The sequence below is a fragment of the Panthera pardus genome, unplaced genomic scaffold (assembly GCF_024362965.1).
Source record: "Panthera pardus isolate Hobbes unplaced genomic scaffold, ASM2436296v1 HiC_scaffold_3, whole genome shotgun sequence".
Lineage (NCBI taxonomy): Eukaryota > Metazoa > Chordata > Mammalia > Carnivora > Felidae > Panthera > Panthera pardus.
The window spans coordinates 23,633,354-23,649,425 of NW_026526876.1; the positions used below are offsets into that span (position 1 = coordinate 23,633,354).

Consider the following 16,072-nt stretch of genomic DNA (forward strand, 5'->3'; position numbering starts at 1 on the left):
CAAGTGATGCAGAGAAAAGCACTTAACAAAATTCAGAGCACATTAACAATAAAAACCTTTGGTACCCTACAACTAAAGAAGAACTTTTCAAACCTCAATCTACAAAACCTACCATCCTGCTTAATAGTTAAAGACTGGTTGCTTTCTCCTTAAGAACAAAGCATGGTTGCCTGCTCTCATCAATCTTAAGTGACACAGCATGGGACATTCTTGCCACTGAAACAAAGCAAAACAGTAATAATAATAATCTTAATCAAAGTTTTAAAAATACAGCTTGCAAAGGAAGAAAGGAAACTGTCTCTATTTTCAGAAGGCATGATCGTCTCCATTGAAAGTTCTAAAGTATCAACAAAAATGCAAAATAACAATAATAATAATAATAATAATAATAATAATAATCTACGAAAACTCAAAGAACAATTAAGTGAATTCAGTATGGTCGCAGGATAGAATATCAACACAGAAAAATCTATTGCATTTCTATATACTGATTCCTAACAAGTGGAAACCAAAATTTTAAATGAAGTTATCATTTATAATTGCTCTCCACGAAATGAAATACTTGGGTATAAATGTTAACAAACCCTAATGCAGGAATGCCTAGGTGGCTCAGTAAGTTAAAGTTCTGACTCTTGATTTCAGCTCAGGTCATGATCTCACAGTTTGTGAGTTCGAGCCCCTCACTGGGCTCTGCACAGATGGAATGAAGCCTGCTTGGGACTCTCTCCCTCCTTCTCTCTCTGCCCCTCCCCTGCTCGTTCTCTCTCTCCAAAGAAATAAATAAATATTAAAAAAAAAAACCTCGGGGCACCTGGGTGGCTCAGTCGGTTGAGCGGCCGACTTCGGCTCAGGTCATGATCTCACGGTCCGTGAGTTCGAGCCCCGCGTCGGGCTCTGTGCTGACGGCTCGGAGCCTGGAATCTGTGTCGGATTCTGTGTCTCCCTCTCTCTGACCCTCCCCATTCATGCTCTGTCTCTCTCTGTCTCAAGAATAAATAAACGTTAAAAATTAAAAAAAAAAAAAAAAAAAAAAAAAAAAAAAAAAAACCTGATGTAGAGAATAGGTATAATAAAACTATAAAATACTGATGAAAAGAAATCAAAGAAAATCTAGATACTTGCAAAATCTACCAGGCTCATGGATTAGGAGATTCAAGTTAGTAAAGATGTCCATTGTCTCTAAATTGATCTATATGTTAAACACAATTTCTACCAAAATCTCAGCAAGTTTATTTGTAGACACAGACAAGCTGATCTAAAACTAATATGGAAAAAATAAAATAAAAAAATAAAACTAATATGGAAACAGAAAAGCACTAGAATAGCCAAAATTATTTTGAAAAACAAGAACAAAGTGTGAAGCAAAGTGTTCTTAAAATTGTCACCAAAAGCATGATCCCTAAGAAGAAAAATTGCTAGACTGGATTTCATCAAAATAAAAGAATGAAGAGACAAATTATAGATTGGGAGAAAATGCTTTTGAATCACATACCTGACAAACTCTTTATGTCTAGAATATAGAAAGAACTCTCAAAATTCAACATTAAAAAAGCAAGCTAATTAAGGAATAAGAAAAGATGTGCACAGACACTTCACCACTAAAGATACATGGATGAAAAACAAACACCTAAAAATACTCAGCACCATTCACCATTAGAGAAACGAAAATCAGAACTGCAATGATGTATCACTATACATCTATCATAATGGCAAAAATGGAAAATAGTGTTAATGTTGGCAGGGACGCAGAGAAACTGGATTATTCATAAACTGCTAACAATGTAAAATGGTACAATCATCCAGAAAGTACTTTGGAAGTTGTTTCAGAGCTAAAAACAGACTTACCATATGACCCAGCAATTGTACTATTGGACACAGGTCCCATGGAAATGAAGACTTATTTTCAAGCAGGAACTTGTTTTTATCATTGACAGCCCCAAACTGGAAACTACCCATATCTCCTTCAAAGAACTACCCATATCTCCTAACGCTCCTAAAGCGTTAAACATAGTGTGGCATATCCATACCATTGAAGGGGGTCAGCAATAACAAGGAATGAATTATTGATACAGGCAACAACTTGAATGAACCTCAAGGAAACTATGCTGAATGGAAAAGCCAACCTCGAACAGGAGGAGATGCATGATGCCATTTATGTAACAACCATGGAACAACAAAATGGAAATGGGGAGCAGATTAGTGGTTGTCAGAGATTTGGGCTGAGGGTTAGAGGTGGGCATGGCTCTAAGGGAATGACGTCAAAGAATCTTACAGTGTTGATATAGTTGAGTATCTTGCTTATGGCTGTGGTTACATAAGTCTACAGATATGGTAAAACTGCATAGAGCTACACACACACACACACACACACACACACACACACACACACACACGAGTACGTGCAGTACTGGTGAAATCTCAGTAAGTTCTATGATTTGCACCAATGCCACTTTGTTTTGATAATTGTGTTGTTGGGGGGGGGGGGACACAAACTAGGGGAAGAGTCCATGGGACTTCCCTGTACATTTCTGTATAATATCCTGTGAATCTACAATAATTTCACGATGAAAAGTTCTAAAAGTGTATCACGTAGAGTCCAATACAGATAGTACAGGGAAACAATATATTTGACTCTAAACTCTCTAGAAACCAATCAGAGGGGGGAAGTTATTAATTACACAGGTCTTAGGTCCAGAGGAAAAAACAAAAACAAAAAGACCAAAAGAACTAACCTCAATAGCAGATACGGAAGGAACCTTATCCTGTAGAGCCTCACAAAAGGAATCGTGCAATGTGAGCTTGACCCTTGAACTATGGTGTAGAACCCTGATGACAAGCCCTCCACTCCGCTCTGCACTTAGGAGATTCTTCAGTGGAATGCATTGGCAATGGCCTCGACAAAGTCTTACGGTAGACATGATCATTTTTACCAGCACATTCCAACACCAGGAGGTGCACTTACTGATAGGATGGGTCATGGTTAAGTCCAAAACCCTTTTGAAAGGGAGGCACCTTTGTAGAGATGAGCAAAGGCCTTGCAAACTCAAGCTTCAATTGGGATGGCCTTTCTTTATGCTTGCTCTGCCCCTCCAATATTCCTGTTACGACTTTTTTCCTTGCAATTTCCATTCCTCCCAAGCAGATGCTTTATAAGCTGGTCATACTTCCAGCGGGACAGGGGGGTACTCTCACTCCCCCACAGAGTGAAAAAGAAATTAAGAGGGAGAGAACGGGAGAGGGTAGCCTGCTTTACCAGGACTCGAGCTCACTTAGGGATCTGGGCCAAAGCCTCTGCTAATTAAAAAAAAATGCTCCTGTGCCTCATTTTGCCCTCTATTTATATGGGATGGGATTTAGGTGTCAGGATGCTGAGTCCTTACCAAATTCCTTCTTTCCATCTCAACTCATGTTTTACAGTAGTGGCTTTACACGGGGATTCGCTTGTTGGCCCAAGCCTATAGGGAAAAGGCAGAAAGTCCATGTCCAGGAACCTTTCATAAGACTCCATCTGCCAAATGACTTTGTGACACTCAATTTTCTGCCAACCGGTAATGTGAGACACTGAGTTCAAAGTGACCCATTCGATATAGACTGACGGACCTATTCCAGGTCCATGGCTTTCCCCTTTAAAGGGCTCTTCTTTCTAACAATGCTTTCCATAGTCGAGGCATTGCGCACCAGTCCAGAAATGAAACCCTATTCCCAGGAAATCTGTAAAGTGGAGTGTTTGAATTAAGACGATGATCTTGCCAACTTACGTGGAACTGGTCTGAGGTTGTTCAAATGCTTCTTTTGGAATTTTAAGGCCAGGGTTTCGCTTCCTGCCTATGGGGGAAAGACATAAGGATAAGGTTAAGGTCTAAATGACAGCATGAGAGTGGGGACAGAGACTGCAGCAAAGGAAAAGGGCTAGCCTGGGAATGTGTTGCTCTCATCTCCCCATTCAGAACCCCACTTCCCACCCGGGAAGCCTGTGAGTGACAAGCACCCAAGCCCCAGGCAGAGCACAGCTTCCCAAATGCTCTGTGGTCGTGGATGAAGTTTTTCGCCACTTACGGGTGAAAATATCCTTATTAGAATGCTAACTCTCTTTACCCAGGAAGACCTGCCCTTTCCTCCCTGCTGAGAGGTGGTCATTCTGAGTTCTTCATTCTTTCTCGTACACAACGATGATGATGGTAGATGGTGTCGAATACAAATTTTTTCCCCTTTAATGTCAGTCAAATGTAGTCACCCTCGTCTCAGCATCTTACAACTTTCTAATTTAATCTGTAAACATCTGATAGAGTCAAGTCTGGAGGTAAAATAAACAATACTTTCCCACGCTTCTGTCCTGCCCATTTCTCAACCACCTGCCATATAAGCTGAAACGCCTAAAAGACGGAGAGAGTATTTATTTACATTTACCCTGTTCCAAAAAGGAAGAAGGATAATAGATGGGCTCATGCAAAGAGGTTATTGCCTCTTTGGGGGCCAGATGGGAATGTAATCCATGTGTTCATCCCTGAGCTGAAACTACAGAGAATTTGGCTCAAATAATTGTTGCTGATGAATAAAAAAAAAAAAAAAAAAAAACAAAGAGCAGACTGAGAAATGCCAGCTCAGGAGGCAGATCAGAGAAAACAGTCTCTTAAGGGCCCAGGATTTTCCTCAACTAAGGAGATTCTGTGCCTCCTTCCTTTCTCTGGTAGGAGAAACCAGAACAGAGCTGGATCAAATGCCCATGGTCCTCCTTTCCTTCTCCCCCCACCCCTGCTCTACATCGCAGGGGTGCACACTATGGCAATGACGCAAGCCCCATAGAGGGTCGGGTAGACGCAGACGGATAGAGACTCTCAAGATGCAAAGAAACTTAAGACATCAAACAGTATAACCTCCTGGTAGGAAAATGACATCCAAAGTCTTCCATGATTGCTCAACATCACAGAGCCAGCAATGACCCAGTAGGAATCAGAATCTAGGTCTCGAAAACCCAGATTGGAGCTCATTCCCCTAGTCTACAATGGAAGGAGTTTAGAGATGATGAGAGGAGGGGGGCAGGGGAACATGGGATTATGAGCTTTTAAAAACTCGGCTTACATCTGGTACTTCACTCATTAAGTGACCGCCAGAATCACTGTTCACCTGACTCTCGATATCCTCAACTGTAAAATGGGGAAATAATACCAATACCTACCTTCCTGGGCTGGATATGAGAACCATGAGGTGTCCCATATGAAAGAACACAGACATACCTTAACTAGCTGTTAATTATAATCATTCAGAGAAAGAATGTATATAATCTCACTGGGTGTTGTATGGAAACCAATCTGACAATAAATTTCATATTTAAAAAAAATGAGTCATTTAAGGGGCGCCTGGGTGGCTCAGTCAGTTAAGCGTCTGACTCCTGATTTCGGCTCGGGTCACGATCTCACGGTTCGTGGGACCGAGCCCCCCATCAAGCTCTGCATTGACAGTGTGGAGCCTGCTTGGGATTCTCTCTCTTCCTCTCTGCCCCCACCCCCCGCGTGCACTCTTTCTCTCTCTCTTAAAATAAATAAACATTTAAAAAAAATCACTGCAGAAATTCATAAGCACAATTGGTCAGATTATCACAGCCCAAGACAATGTGCAGTTGAGTCTTCTTTTCCCCCTCTATGCCTTCAAAGTCCAAAATGAAGATCAATTCTGCCGAATTGCATAAAGGCAAGAGAAAATATGCTTGGCAGCGGTCAGTGCAGAGAAAGCCTTTTGGGTCCACCTTCATTATAACAGGTCTTCTCGACTCTCTCCTCCTTTGGGCTTACCTATGTGTTTTATAAGACTCAAGACTCACTATTCACCTCCTCCTCCCAGAGTTTGGAAGGCCACTTAGCACATGTTACTACGTTAGTCAGTTAGGCAATGCAAAGAACTGTGTCCATACATATGGGTAGACAATACACAGGGCTGTGCCGTATACCAAGAATGTTAAGTAGCTGGATCTGATGGTGAAAATCCAAATAGATGAATGGCCTAATTCCAACAATTCCTATCCATGAGCCTCAGTCAAATAGATAAGGATTGCTATTTTAAATGGGATACTCCAGTGAGGAATGAACGGCAAATTCCATTTGTCCAGATAACTACATCTATACTCCAGCACAGGCGACAGGTAATTCAGATCTCCCAGCGGCTACAACCCTGTAGCCCTCTCAGCGAAAACAAAATAAAACAAAAGTCAAATACATTTCACCTGTGAAAAAGGCATGGTTGCCACGTAAGCAAACCAAAAGCAAAAGTTACTCTGACATTCCTACATCTCTCGCTTCTTCATTTCTTACTCAGCTCTTAAGATAGATGTTGAGAGAGAGAGAGAGAGAGAGAGAGAGAGAGAGAGCTATTTATGGGACAAACTGCCTTTGAAAAACAAACAGAGCAATGAATCATTCTACCACAGCAATTAATTATTAGCCATTCATTATTACACTATAGCTCAACAAATCATCAAAATATTACAAAGAAAGAGTAATATTACGAGAGAAAGAGAGAGCAACCTTTGGGCACAGAGACTAAAGGAATAAAGGACCACAACAAAAAAAAAGTCTTCCAGATGTGAGAAGAGAAGGCTCCCTCTTCTCTGACAGCAGCCAGCGAAACAGTTGCAGGGGACACAAAAGCTGGTTGAATTACGCGGTTGGTATACATCCCGCCTTCATTTCTGATAGTGCATCAAATAAAACAAAAATCACAGACACACGCACCAACATTCCATAATTCACTTACTTGCCCATCACTGAAGGAGGAGCCCAGTAAGAGGCCAGAAGTGACACTGATGAGGTTTGCAAGGCTGCAAGCAAGACTAGCAGAAGAACACCACACACGAGGCATTCTTTGCTTAGTGCTGAAGACCACACTTCAGCAGAGGGAAGCAGAACTGAACAGACTCCACCCTCCCCAGTGCGGATTGCAGCAAACCTCTCTGAGTTTATTGTTCCCAGCAAACCGCCAACTTCACAGAGAAAGAAGGAAAGTGGGTCCATTTAGACACCAAGGCGTGATGTTAATCATTAACTAGACTTGGAAGAATAAATCTATAAAGTAATTCTGGCCAGGACCGCATTCTCCAGCCTTTCTACAAATGCCTCTTTCATTTCTTAAAAGGAAGAAAAACAATACATGGTCAGTTTCCAGCTGTGTTTATTTCTAAGCAATCTGTTCCCCCCGCAAGGCTGCCAACACCTGATGCTAACGTTTAACACGTTAAAAAAAAAAATTAGGCAAGGAGACCATACGAATTAATACAGCTAAGTGCCCAAGTATGTTAAGTGGCTGTCTCTTTTGATAGCCTAAAGCAAAAACAAAAACATAAACGTATCAGGAAATAGGCTCTGTGTGATGTCACATGGACAGAACCACCTTCTCTGAGAGAGAGAATTCTGTGTATTCCTGCAGACCTCAACAAACTCTGCCCTCTTACTGGTACAATCTGCAAAGTGTAAGCCTCGTTGGCTTGGCTGGGCATATGCAGTGCTAGATTACATCAGCCTGTATCACACCCGTCGCTTGTTTTCTTTGAAAACGCAGTCCCGCCACACACATACATCTGCAGAAATTCATCTCAAACCGAAGCCAGGGTCGTTACGATCCTGGCCCGGAGCAAAATGGCACTGGAGCCTAAAAGCCTTGCCAAGAGCTCGCAAACATTTCCCAGGCCACAGAAATGTTCGCTAGCTTCGGCCATCCTGAAAATGATGGGGTGTACCAGACCTCTTGCTCGGTACCCACGCGGACAGGCTACGCACAAAGAGCTTCTCTCATGTGCTTTATTACATAAAACAGAAGACTGTGCTCCAGTGCCAACCCAAACAGCAAGAGAATCCCACAGGGTCAACAGAAGGTGGCATCGTAAGGATAGGCTGACGCCTAAATATGTGTCAGCTCGGCCGAGGGCTGGGGGTGCGAGGGGGGCATGATTATGACGGTTTACGGTTATTGACACAGCTTTACAAAAGGATGGCATGGCTTCCAGGGCCAAATTTATTTTAAAAATCTGTTTCCCAACGTCAGTGGGGTTTCCAGCCAAGTCACTGGCAACCTGGAGGCCTTGGCTGCCCTCTCCTTCATACTTGCATCTAGGCTTAAGTCCCAAGGGTAGCTGGCACTGAGATCGGCAGAGAAGTGTCATTAAATGTTATTAAATGGCGATGATCAGACGCAAAGCAACTAATGGAGCAGCGGGAAGGGAGTGCAGGGAGAAAGCTGGCTTTACAACAGCGGTAGGACGCCGATGCTCCTGTTCCCCCAAACCCCTGGCTCGCACCCACCCCTGAGGCTCTAGCCAGCATGCCGAAGTTCTTCAGAATTACATAAAATTTAGAGAAAGAAAGCCCAAAAAGCTCGTGTTAAAACACGCAGTCATTTTGATTTCAAGGAGGGAGGTGGATTTCCTGGGACCTTGCCTTTATCTTTGTACTGCCTCTGCCTAGAAGGCTCTGGCGCCCTTGTGGACGGGAACCCAAACTTCCACATCCAGCTCTCATATCGCATGGCCCACAGAACCCCCTCCCAGACCTTCCTGAACACCGCTTAAGGGTCACGCATCCGGCTTTCACATTCCAGCATCTCACCTACAATGTGAACCTGACGCACTTTACCGAACCCCGCCATTTTAGTTTAAAATGTCCGTCCACTCTGTCTCTGTTGGTGGGAATGCAAACTGGTGAAGCCACTCTGGAAGACAGTATGAAGGTTCCTCAAAAAGTTAAGAGGGCTGCCTGAGTGACTCAGTCAGTTAAGCATCCAACTCTTGGTTTTGGCTTAGGTCACGATCCCGTGGTTGGTGGGACGGAGTCCTGCATCAGGCTCTGCGCTGACAGTGCGGAGCCTGCTTGGGATTCTCTCTCTCTCTCTCTCTCTCTCTCTCTCTCTCTCTCTCTCTCTCTCTCCTTCTCTCTCTTCCCCTCCCCCACTCACACACACACACACACACACACACACACTCTCTCTCTCTCTCTCTCTCTCTCTCTCAAAATAAATAAGTAAACTTTTTTTAAAAAGTTAAAAATGGAACTATGCTATGATCCAGTAATCGCACTACCTAAAGAATACAAAAACACTAATTCAAAAGGATACATGAACCACTGTGTTTATTGCAGCATTATCTACAAGAGTCAACCTATGGAAGCAGCCCAAGTGTCCACTGACAGATGAATGGATAAAGAAGATGTTTTATACACACACACACACGTACACACACACACACACACACACACACATATATATACAATGGAATATTATTTAGCCATAAAAAAGAATAAAATCTTGCCATTAACAATGACATGGATGGAGCTGGAGAGTATAATGCTAAGTGAAATAAGTCAGTCAGAGAAAGACAAATACCATACGATATCACGCATATGTAGAATTTAAGAAACAAAACCAACAAAAGGAAAGAGAAAGAGAGAGAGAAATCAAGAAACAGATTCTTACCTCTAAAAAACAGATTGATGGTTACCAGAAGGGAGCTGGGCAGGGGGGTACGGAAAGAAGATAAGGGAAACAGATGATGGGGACTAAAGACCACACTTATCATGACGAGCACTGAGTAATGTATAGAATTGTTGAATCACTATATTACACACCGGAAACTAATAGATTAAGCCATTTAAAAAACCGTCCACTCTGTCTCAAACAGATCTGCACGACTGTCTTCCACTTCTATTCCTCATACCATGTCTCACAATGTCACATTATTTTTGCATTTATGTATTTACTTCTGCATTTATTACTTATTTAGTATTTATCTTCCCAATAGAAGTTCCATTATGGCAGCAATGCCGTATGATGCCCAGTGCCTGCACATCATAAATACTTCTGGGCTGAATATTTGTTCTTTTCTCAACTGTTTTGAAGATTAGTATTGAATGAGCCCTTCAGAAAAAAAAAAAATAATAATAACAGACTGGAGTAGAAATAGCACAAACTTCAACACCAATAGACCTCATTTTAAATCCCAGCTGTGCCACTTATTAACACGGCGAGCTTGAAAATATGTCTTAAACCCAGTTTCCACACCTGCAAATGTAAGATGAGAGGCTCAGGTCATGGAGGGACTCAGCTGGCACAAAATATGTGAGGATATCTAGCAGGGTCTAACATATAACAGGTGCTCAATATGTACTAGCTTCTGTTCTCCCTTCCATGTTTGTGCTAAAATTTTTAAAATATGAGCTAAATAGAATGTTCCCTGTATGGGGAGCATGTTTCTTCAGATGTCCTCTGTTCTTCCTCTCTTATGTTATTTATATTAAAACTACATTTTTCAAGATGCTTGGGTGGCTCAGTCGGCGAGGCCTCTAACTTCGGTCAGGTCACGATCTCACAGTTCGTGAGTTCGAGCCCCGCGTCGGGCTCTGTGCTGACAGCTCAGAGTCTGGAGCCTGCTTCGAATTCTGCGTCTCCCTCTCTCTCTCTCTGCCCCTCTCCTGCTCTCGCTCTCTCTATCTCAAAAATAAATAAACATTAAAATTTTTTTAATTAAAAAAACCTACATTTTTCAAACATCTCGTTGATTTTGAACCATATTCTCTTGGTTCCCACTGACCATGGGAACTATTTCAGCTCTAGCATTCAGGATCTCCGGAAGCGAGGCCTCAGAATCCGTATCTTTTTTTTATAAAGGGCTTACTTTTTTTTTTAGAAACAAATTCTTTTTTAACGTTTATTTATTTTTGAGACAGAGAGAGACAGCGTGAACAGGGGAGGAGCAGAGAGAGAGGGAGACAGAGAATCCGAAACAGGCTCCAGGCTCTGAGCTGTCAGCACAGAGCCCGACGCGGGGCTCGAACTCACAGACCGCGAGATCATGACCTGAGCTGAAGTCAGACACTTAACTGACCGAGCCACCCAGGCGCCCCAAGGGCTTACTTTTTTAAAGCAGTTTTAAGCTCATAGGAAAATCGAAGGGAAGGGAAGGCACAGAGATTTCCCATATACTCTCTGCCCCCGTACGTGCATAGCCTCACCAACATCAACAACCCCCCCACCAGAGTGATGCGTTTGTTACATGTGATGAATTTACACTGATACATCATTATCACTCCAAAGTCCACGGTTTACATTAGGGTTCACTCCTGGTATTGTACATCCTATGGGTTTGGACAAATGTATACTGACAGGTATACTGATATATATGACATTTACAGATATGCATGGATATCACTACAGTATCATACAGAGTACTTTCACTGTCCCAAAAGCCCTCTGTGCTCTGCCTGTTTATTCCTTCCTCTCCCCAACCCCTGGCAACCACGGATCCTTTTACTGTCTCCATAGTTTTGCCTTTTGTAGGATGGCATACAGTTGGAATCATACTGACTGGCTTCTTTCACTTAGTGATATTCCTTGAAGGTTCTTCTGTGTCTTTTCATGGCTTGGTAGCTTCTTTCTTGTTAGCATTGAATAATATTCCATTGTCTGGATGTGCCCCAGTTCGTTAATCCATTCATCCACTGACAGGCATCTGTTGCTTCCAAGTTTTGCCAATTATGAATAATGATCCCATAATTATCATTTCATAATATTATGAAAAATAAACATCTGTGCGCAGGTTTTTGTGTGGACACAAGTTTTTAATTCCTTTGGGTAAATAACAAGGAGTGTGATTTCAGGATCATATGGTAAGACTACGTTAGTCTTGCAAGAAACTGCCAAACTGTTTTCCAAAGCGGCTGCGTTACATACTTTTTTTTTTTTTTAATCTCCCCAAGCGATTGAAGATTCCAGCCAGGGTTAAGAACCCCTTGTCAAGGGTATGTTTAAGTAAAATGTTTCCTTTTTTTCACCTTTTCTCTCTTCATGAGGACAAGGTCACTCTCCCCTCAGTTCCTGGTCCTTCCCCCATCACCAGTCAGTTCTTTCTGGCCAGTAAGAAATTCCAGATGAAGCTCCTGACCAGGCTCTCTATGTCTTCGAGCCAAAACTGTTAATAATTCACCAAAGTAGACATTGCAAGGAACAAAAAGTTCATCAAGCTACAAACTCTGCTCTGAAAGAGTCCGGGGATAAGAAAACCCAGTTCCTGTCCTATCAGAGGATTACATGACAACTGTCACACCATGAATACACAGGAGTTTCAAAGCCGATGAGGGAAATGAAAAACAAATGGTCTCATGGGGGAAGTGATATTTTAGGTGGTCCTTTGATCACCGGTAGGCTTTAAGGGTACATGAGGATTTATTATACAATAGGTCTTCTTTTAACATATTTAAATGTTTCCATTATAAAAAGTTTTTAAAAAAAAATAATGGGTAGGATATTGACAACCAGAACACAGAAATGCAACAGTGAGGCTCTAAGCAGAGTGAGCATGAGCTCCTAGTGGTGGAGAGAAGGCACTGTGGTATATTCAAGAAAACTGTAAGTTATCTACTTTTGACAAAGTAAAGGATGGTAGTAGAGAGAAAGCTGGGAGCATAGGTTGGAGCCAAAGACTGAAAGCCCAAAACTAATAATCTTTCAATTTCATATTTAAGAAGGGAAGTCAGCTATGTTTTTCAGTGGAGGAGGTCACGTTAGATCATCCACATTTCAGAAAAAATAACGTAACAAGGTGAATCTTACATCTGCAGAATATTTTGAAACTGTGGGACACACACAGACACAAACAGACACACACACACACCCATATACACACACCTGGGTGTTTTAAGCTTCCAGGTCTCGGCTTATATTTTCCCTGGAAGGTTGCCATCACCTGTCTCTACTGGTCAACTTGAACACTCAACTCAGGCATGTTCTCCTTCTGGGAGACTTCCATAAAAAATAAAATAAAAGAAAAGAAAAGTAGAATAAATGCTCCTCCTCTCTGTGGTCACAGCAGTCTGGATGTCTCCTTTCCTATACTGATAGACTGAATCCATCTGTTTACCCCTGCCTTGCACTCGAATGCCAACTCTTCAAAGCCACCCACCATGTCCTACCCAGGCACGGGGCAAGCACTAGACCCAAGAAGTCAGAGGCAGAGACCACAGCCATCTGACTGATAAATAAGCTACTTAAACTGTATGGAGGGGGCACCTGGGTGGTTCAGTCGGTTAAGTGTCCGACCGGCTCAGGTCATGATCTCGCGGTTCATAGGTTTGAACCCCGCGTCAGGCTCTGTGATGACAGCTCAGAGCCTAGAGCCTACTTCAGATTCTGGATCTCCTTCTCTCTCTCTGCCCCTCCTCTCTCTCTCTCTCTCTCTCTCTCTCTCTCTCCCCCCTTCAAAAATAAATAAACATTAAAAAAATTAATAAACTTTATGGAGGCAAAACCCATTGGCTCTGGTAATTTACTGGATTAGAGGTGTGGAAGATCAGAAGATAAGCAGTAACAGCAGTAACACTAGTAGTAGTAATTTGGCTTTTTTACACCTAAATGAAATTAAGTGAAAGAAGAAGGTCAAGGCCAGTTGGGATGGGTGGTGGAGAAGGAAGACAATGAGTCCCAATTCTGACAAGTAAAGTCTAAGATGCTGGGGTGGGGGTGGGGGGACTGTGACAAATTTCAAGCAGACAAATGGAGCTTAAGGTGGGGGGTGGGGGGGGCGGGGAATATGCACACCTGGGAGTGACCAACAAAGGTTGAGAGTTGAAAACAAAACAAAACAAAACAAAGTAGAGAGTTGGATGAGAGGCTGAGAAACAAAAAGAACAAGAGAATGGAAGGCAGACAAGGCGAGAACATTTTGACAGAATGAGATGTGAATGAAGCATCAGTGAAACACACAGAGAATTGCTGGATGTACCAAAGAGGAATAAGCCAATGTGTTCAGAGCAGCACCATCAACTCATTCGGAAATGGCCGTATTTTCAAAGAATGAAAGCACTCAGAAGACTCTTCTTACAACCTCAGGTGATCGAAGCTTTTTTTTTTTTTCAGACTGGGTTGAACTGAAGCATGTTCTCGTGTTAACGGTTTGATGCTGACTATGTGTTCTTGAAGGAATGTAAAAGCAAATCACAGCCAATGCCCTTTACTTGTGGTCTGGGCCCCGAGTGAAGGTAGGAGGCAGGCAGTGGTTAGGCGGGGAATCCCCAATGTCTGTGCTCATCTTCCTCATTTATGGGCTGCTTCATTCATGAGTCTCTACTGAAAGGAAATGTAGTCATACGAATGTTAAAGTACCACTTTGAAATAAAAATGTGGCAAGGGGTTGCCGAGAAATTTAGTGACGTGTTTCACCTTTTCAAAATGGTGCACTAAATTTTAGTTTAGGTTTAAAATTAGCACTCATATTTTAGAGATAAATACTGAAATATCTCCAAATGAAATAATACGGTTGTAGAGTTTGCTTCAAAATAATATGGTGGAGTAGGGGTGGGGAGGGGAGCTATAGATGAAATAAGATTAGCCATGAGTTGGGAATTGTCAAAGCTAAGTGACAGATAACATGGTAATTCATTGTCCTGGGTGCCTGTGAATATGTGGAATTTTCCAAAACATAAAGATTTTATTAAATAGCTACTGAACCACAGAAAATTCTCTTTTAATACTTAAAATAGAGGGATAGTGAATAAGAGGGTTGAATTTCTTTTTTCCTCGGGAGAAATAGATTATTTTCCCCCCTCTGGTCCAAGGTCATACTTTTAATAGCAATGTGATCACCTCCCTTCTAGCCAAGGAAAACTACAGAGGAGTAACTTTGATTCCACCAGCTGCATGGAGGCTGAGATGCAAAGAAATAACACAGGAAAGTCCTTCGTCTATAATCCTTCTTAGAGTGTTAACCAGTGCAGAGTCTATCCTGCCTCTCTCCTGATTTCACCCCACTTCTCCTCTTGAACTACATTCTACCATGATATCATTTACCCATGAAAGAAGGTACACCTTGAAAAGAAGCATCTGATATTCATCTCTGTAAGGATATATTTCATGACCTTATGTGATGCCCTCTTTATAAAGACTCTTAGAAAAAAATATGTGTCATCAATAATTAGAAGAGTTGGCTTCTTCTGTATAATTGATCAATCTCTCCCTATGGATAACATGAATGTTTTCCTTTGTGCTTCCGTCCTTGGGTTGATGGCTAAAAACCCGGGACACCTGGGTGGCTCAGTCGATTAAGTGCCTGACTTCAGCTCAGTTCATGATCTCATGGCTTGGGAGTTCGAGCCCCACGTCAGGTTCTGTGCTGACAGCTCGAAGCCTGGAGCCTGCTTGGGATTCTGTGTCTCCTTCTCTCTCTCTGCCCCTCCCCTGTTCACACTCGTGTTCTCTCTCTTTCTCAAAAATAAATAAATATTAAAAAAAAAAAAAAACTTTTTTAAAGCTTAGGGCCAAACTGGGACTCATATTCATATTTGTGCCCAAGTAAGTATTTTCTTTTTTTTTTAATTTTTTTTTTTTGGAATGTTTATTTATTTTTGAGAGAGAGAGACAGACAGAGCATGAGCAGGGGAGGGATAGAGACAGAGGGAGACACAGAATCTGAAGCGGGCTCCAGGCTCCGAGCTGTCAGCACAGAGCCTGACACAGGGCTTGAACCCACCAGCCGTAAGATCATGACGTGAGCCAAAATCGGATGCTCAACCAACTGAGCCACCCAGGCGCCCCCCCAAGTAAGTATTTTCTGTTTGTATCTTATCTACCCCTTTAATAACATTTTATCATGGAGCATCTTAGATACACGAGAAAGTAAACAAAACGATTGTAATCAACTCGCATGAACCCATTCCCCAGCTTCAACAAATATCAACTCATGGCCAATTTTGTTTCACCTATACCCACCCACCTTCCCAGACAACAAATCATTTTGTACATAAATATGTTACCCAATATCTCCAAAAGAAATTGACTATTAAAAAAAACATAACCACAAAGAGTGTCATCGCATGTGAACAAATAAATAATTTCTTAATATCTACTCAGTGTTCAAAATTCTAATGGTCTCATAAATATCTCAAATAGTGTTAAATTATGGTGTGTTTAAATCAATATCCAAATTAGGTCCATGTTTTATGACTGCTTGATAAAATTTCTTCTGTCTCTCTTCGTCTATAAGCTCCCTCTCCATTTCTTATTATCTGCCCCTCCCTCTACATGAAATTGTTTTGTTGCAAAGATC

General features: G+C 42.0%; 1 protein-coding gene across 2 annotated transcripts in view; it reads right to left on the reverse strand.

Annotated features, from left to right (window-relative positions):
* The window catches only part of MAP2K6 (mitogen-activated protein kinase kinase 6), a 112,599-nt gene that overhangs the window by 31,351 nt on the left and 65,176 nt on the right, over window positions 1–16,072 (reverse strand). Inside the window, exons 1-2 of one of the 2 annotated variants that reach the window (XM_019466408.2) lie at window positions 6,748–7,090; window positions 3,759–3,825 (exon numbers count right to left, since the gene is read on the reverse strand). Coding sequence is in view for 1 of the 2 variants with exons in the window: in XM_019466407.2 (XP_019321952.1) it covers window positions 3,759–3,825 (67 nt within the window). In the remaining variant the exon portion in view is untranslated. Of the gene's footprint in view, window positions 1–3,758; window positions 3,826–6,747; window positions 7,091–16,072 lie in introns of those variants that run through there. The other variant, XM_019466407.2, reaches the window with a different exon arrangement.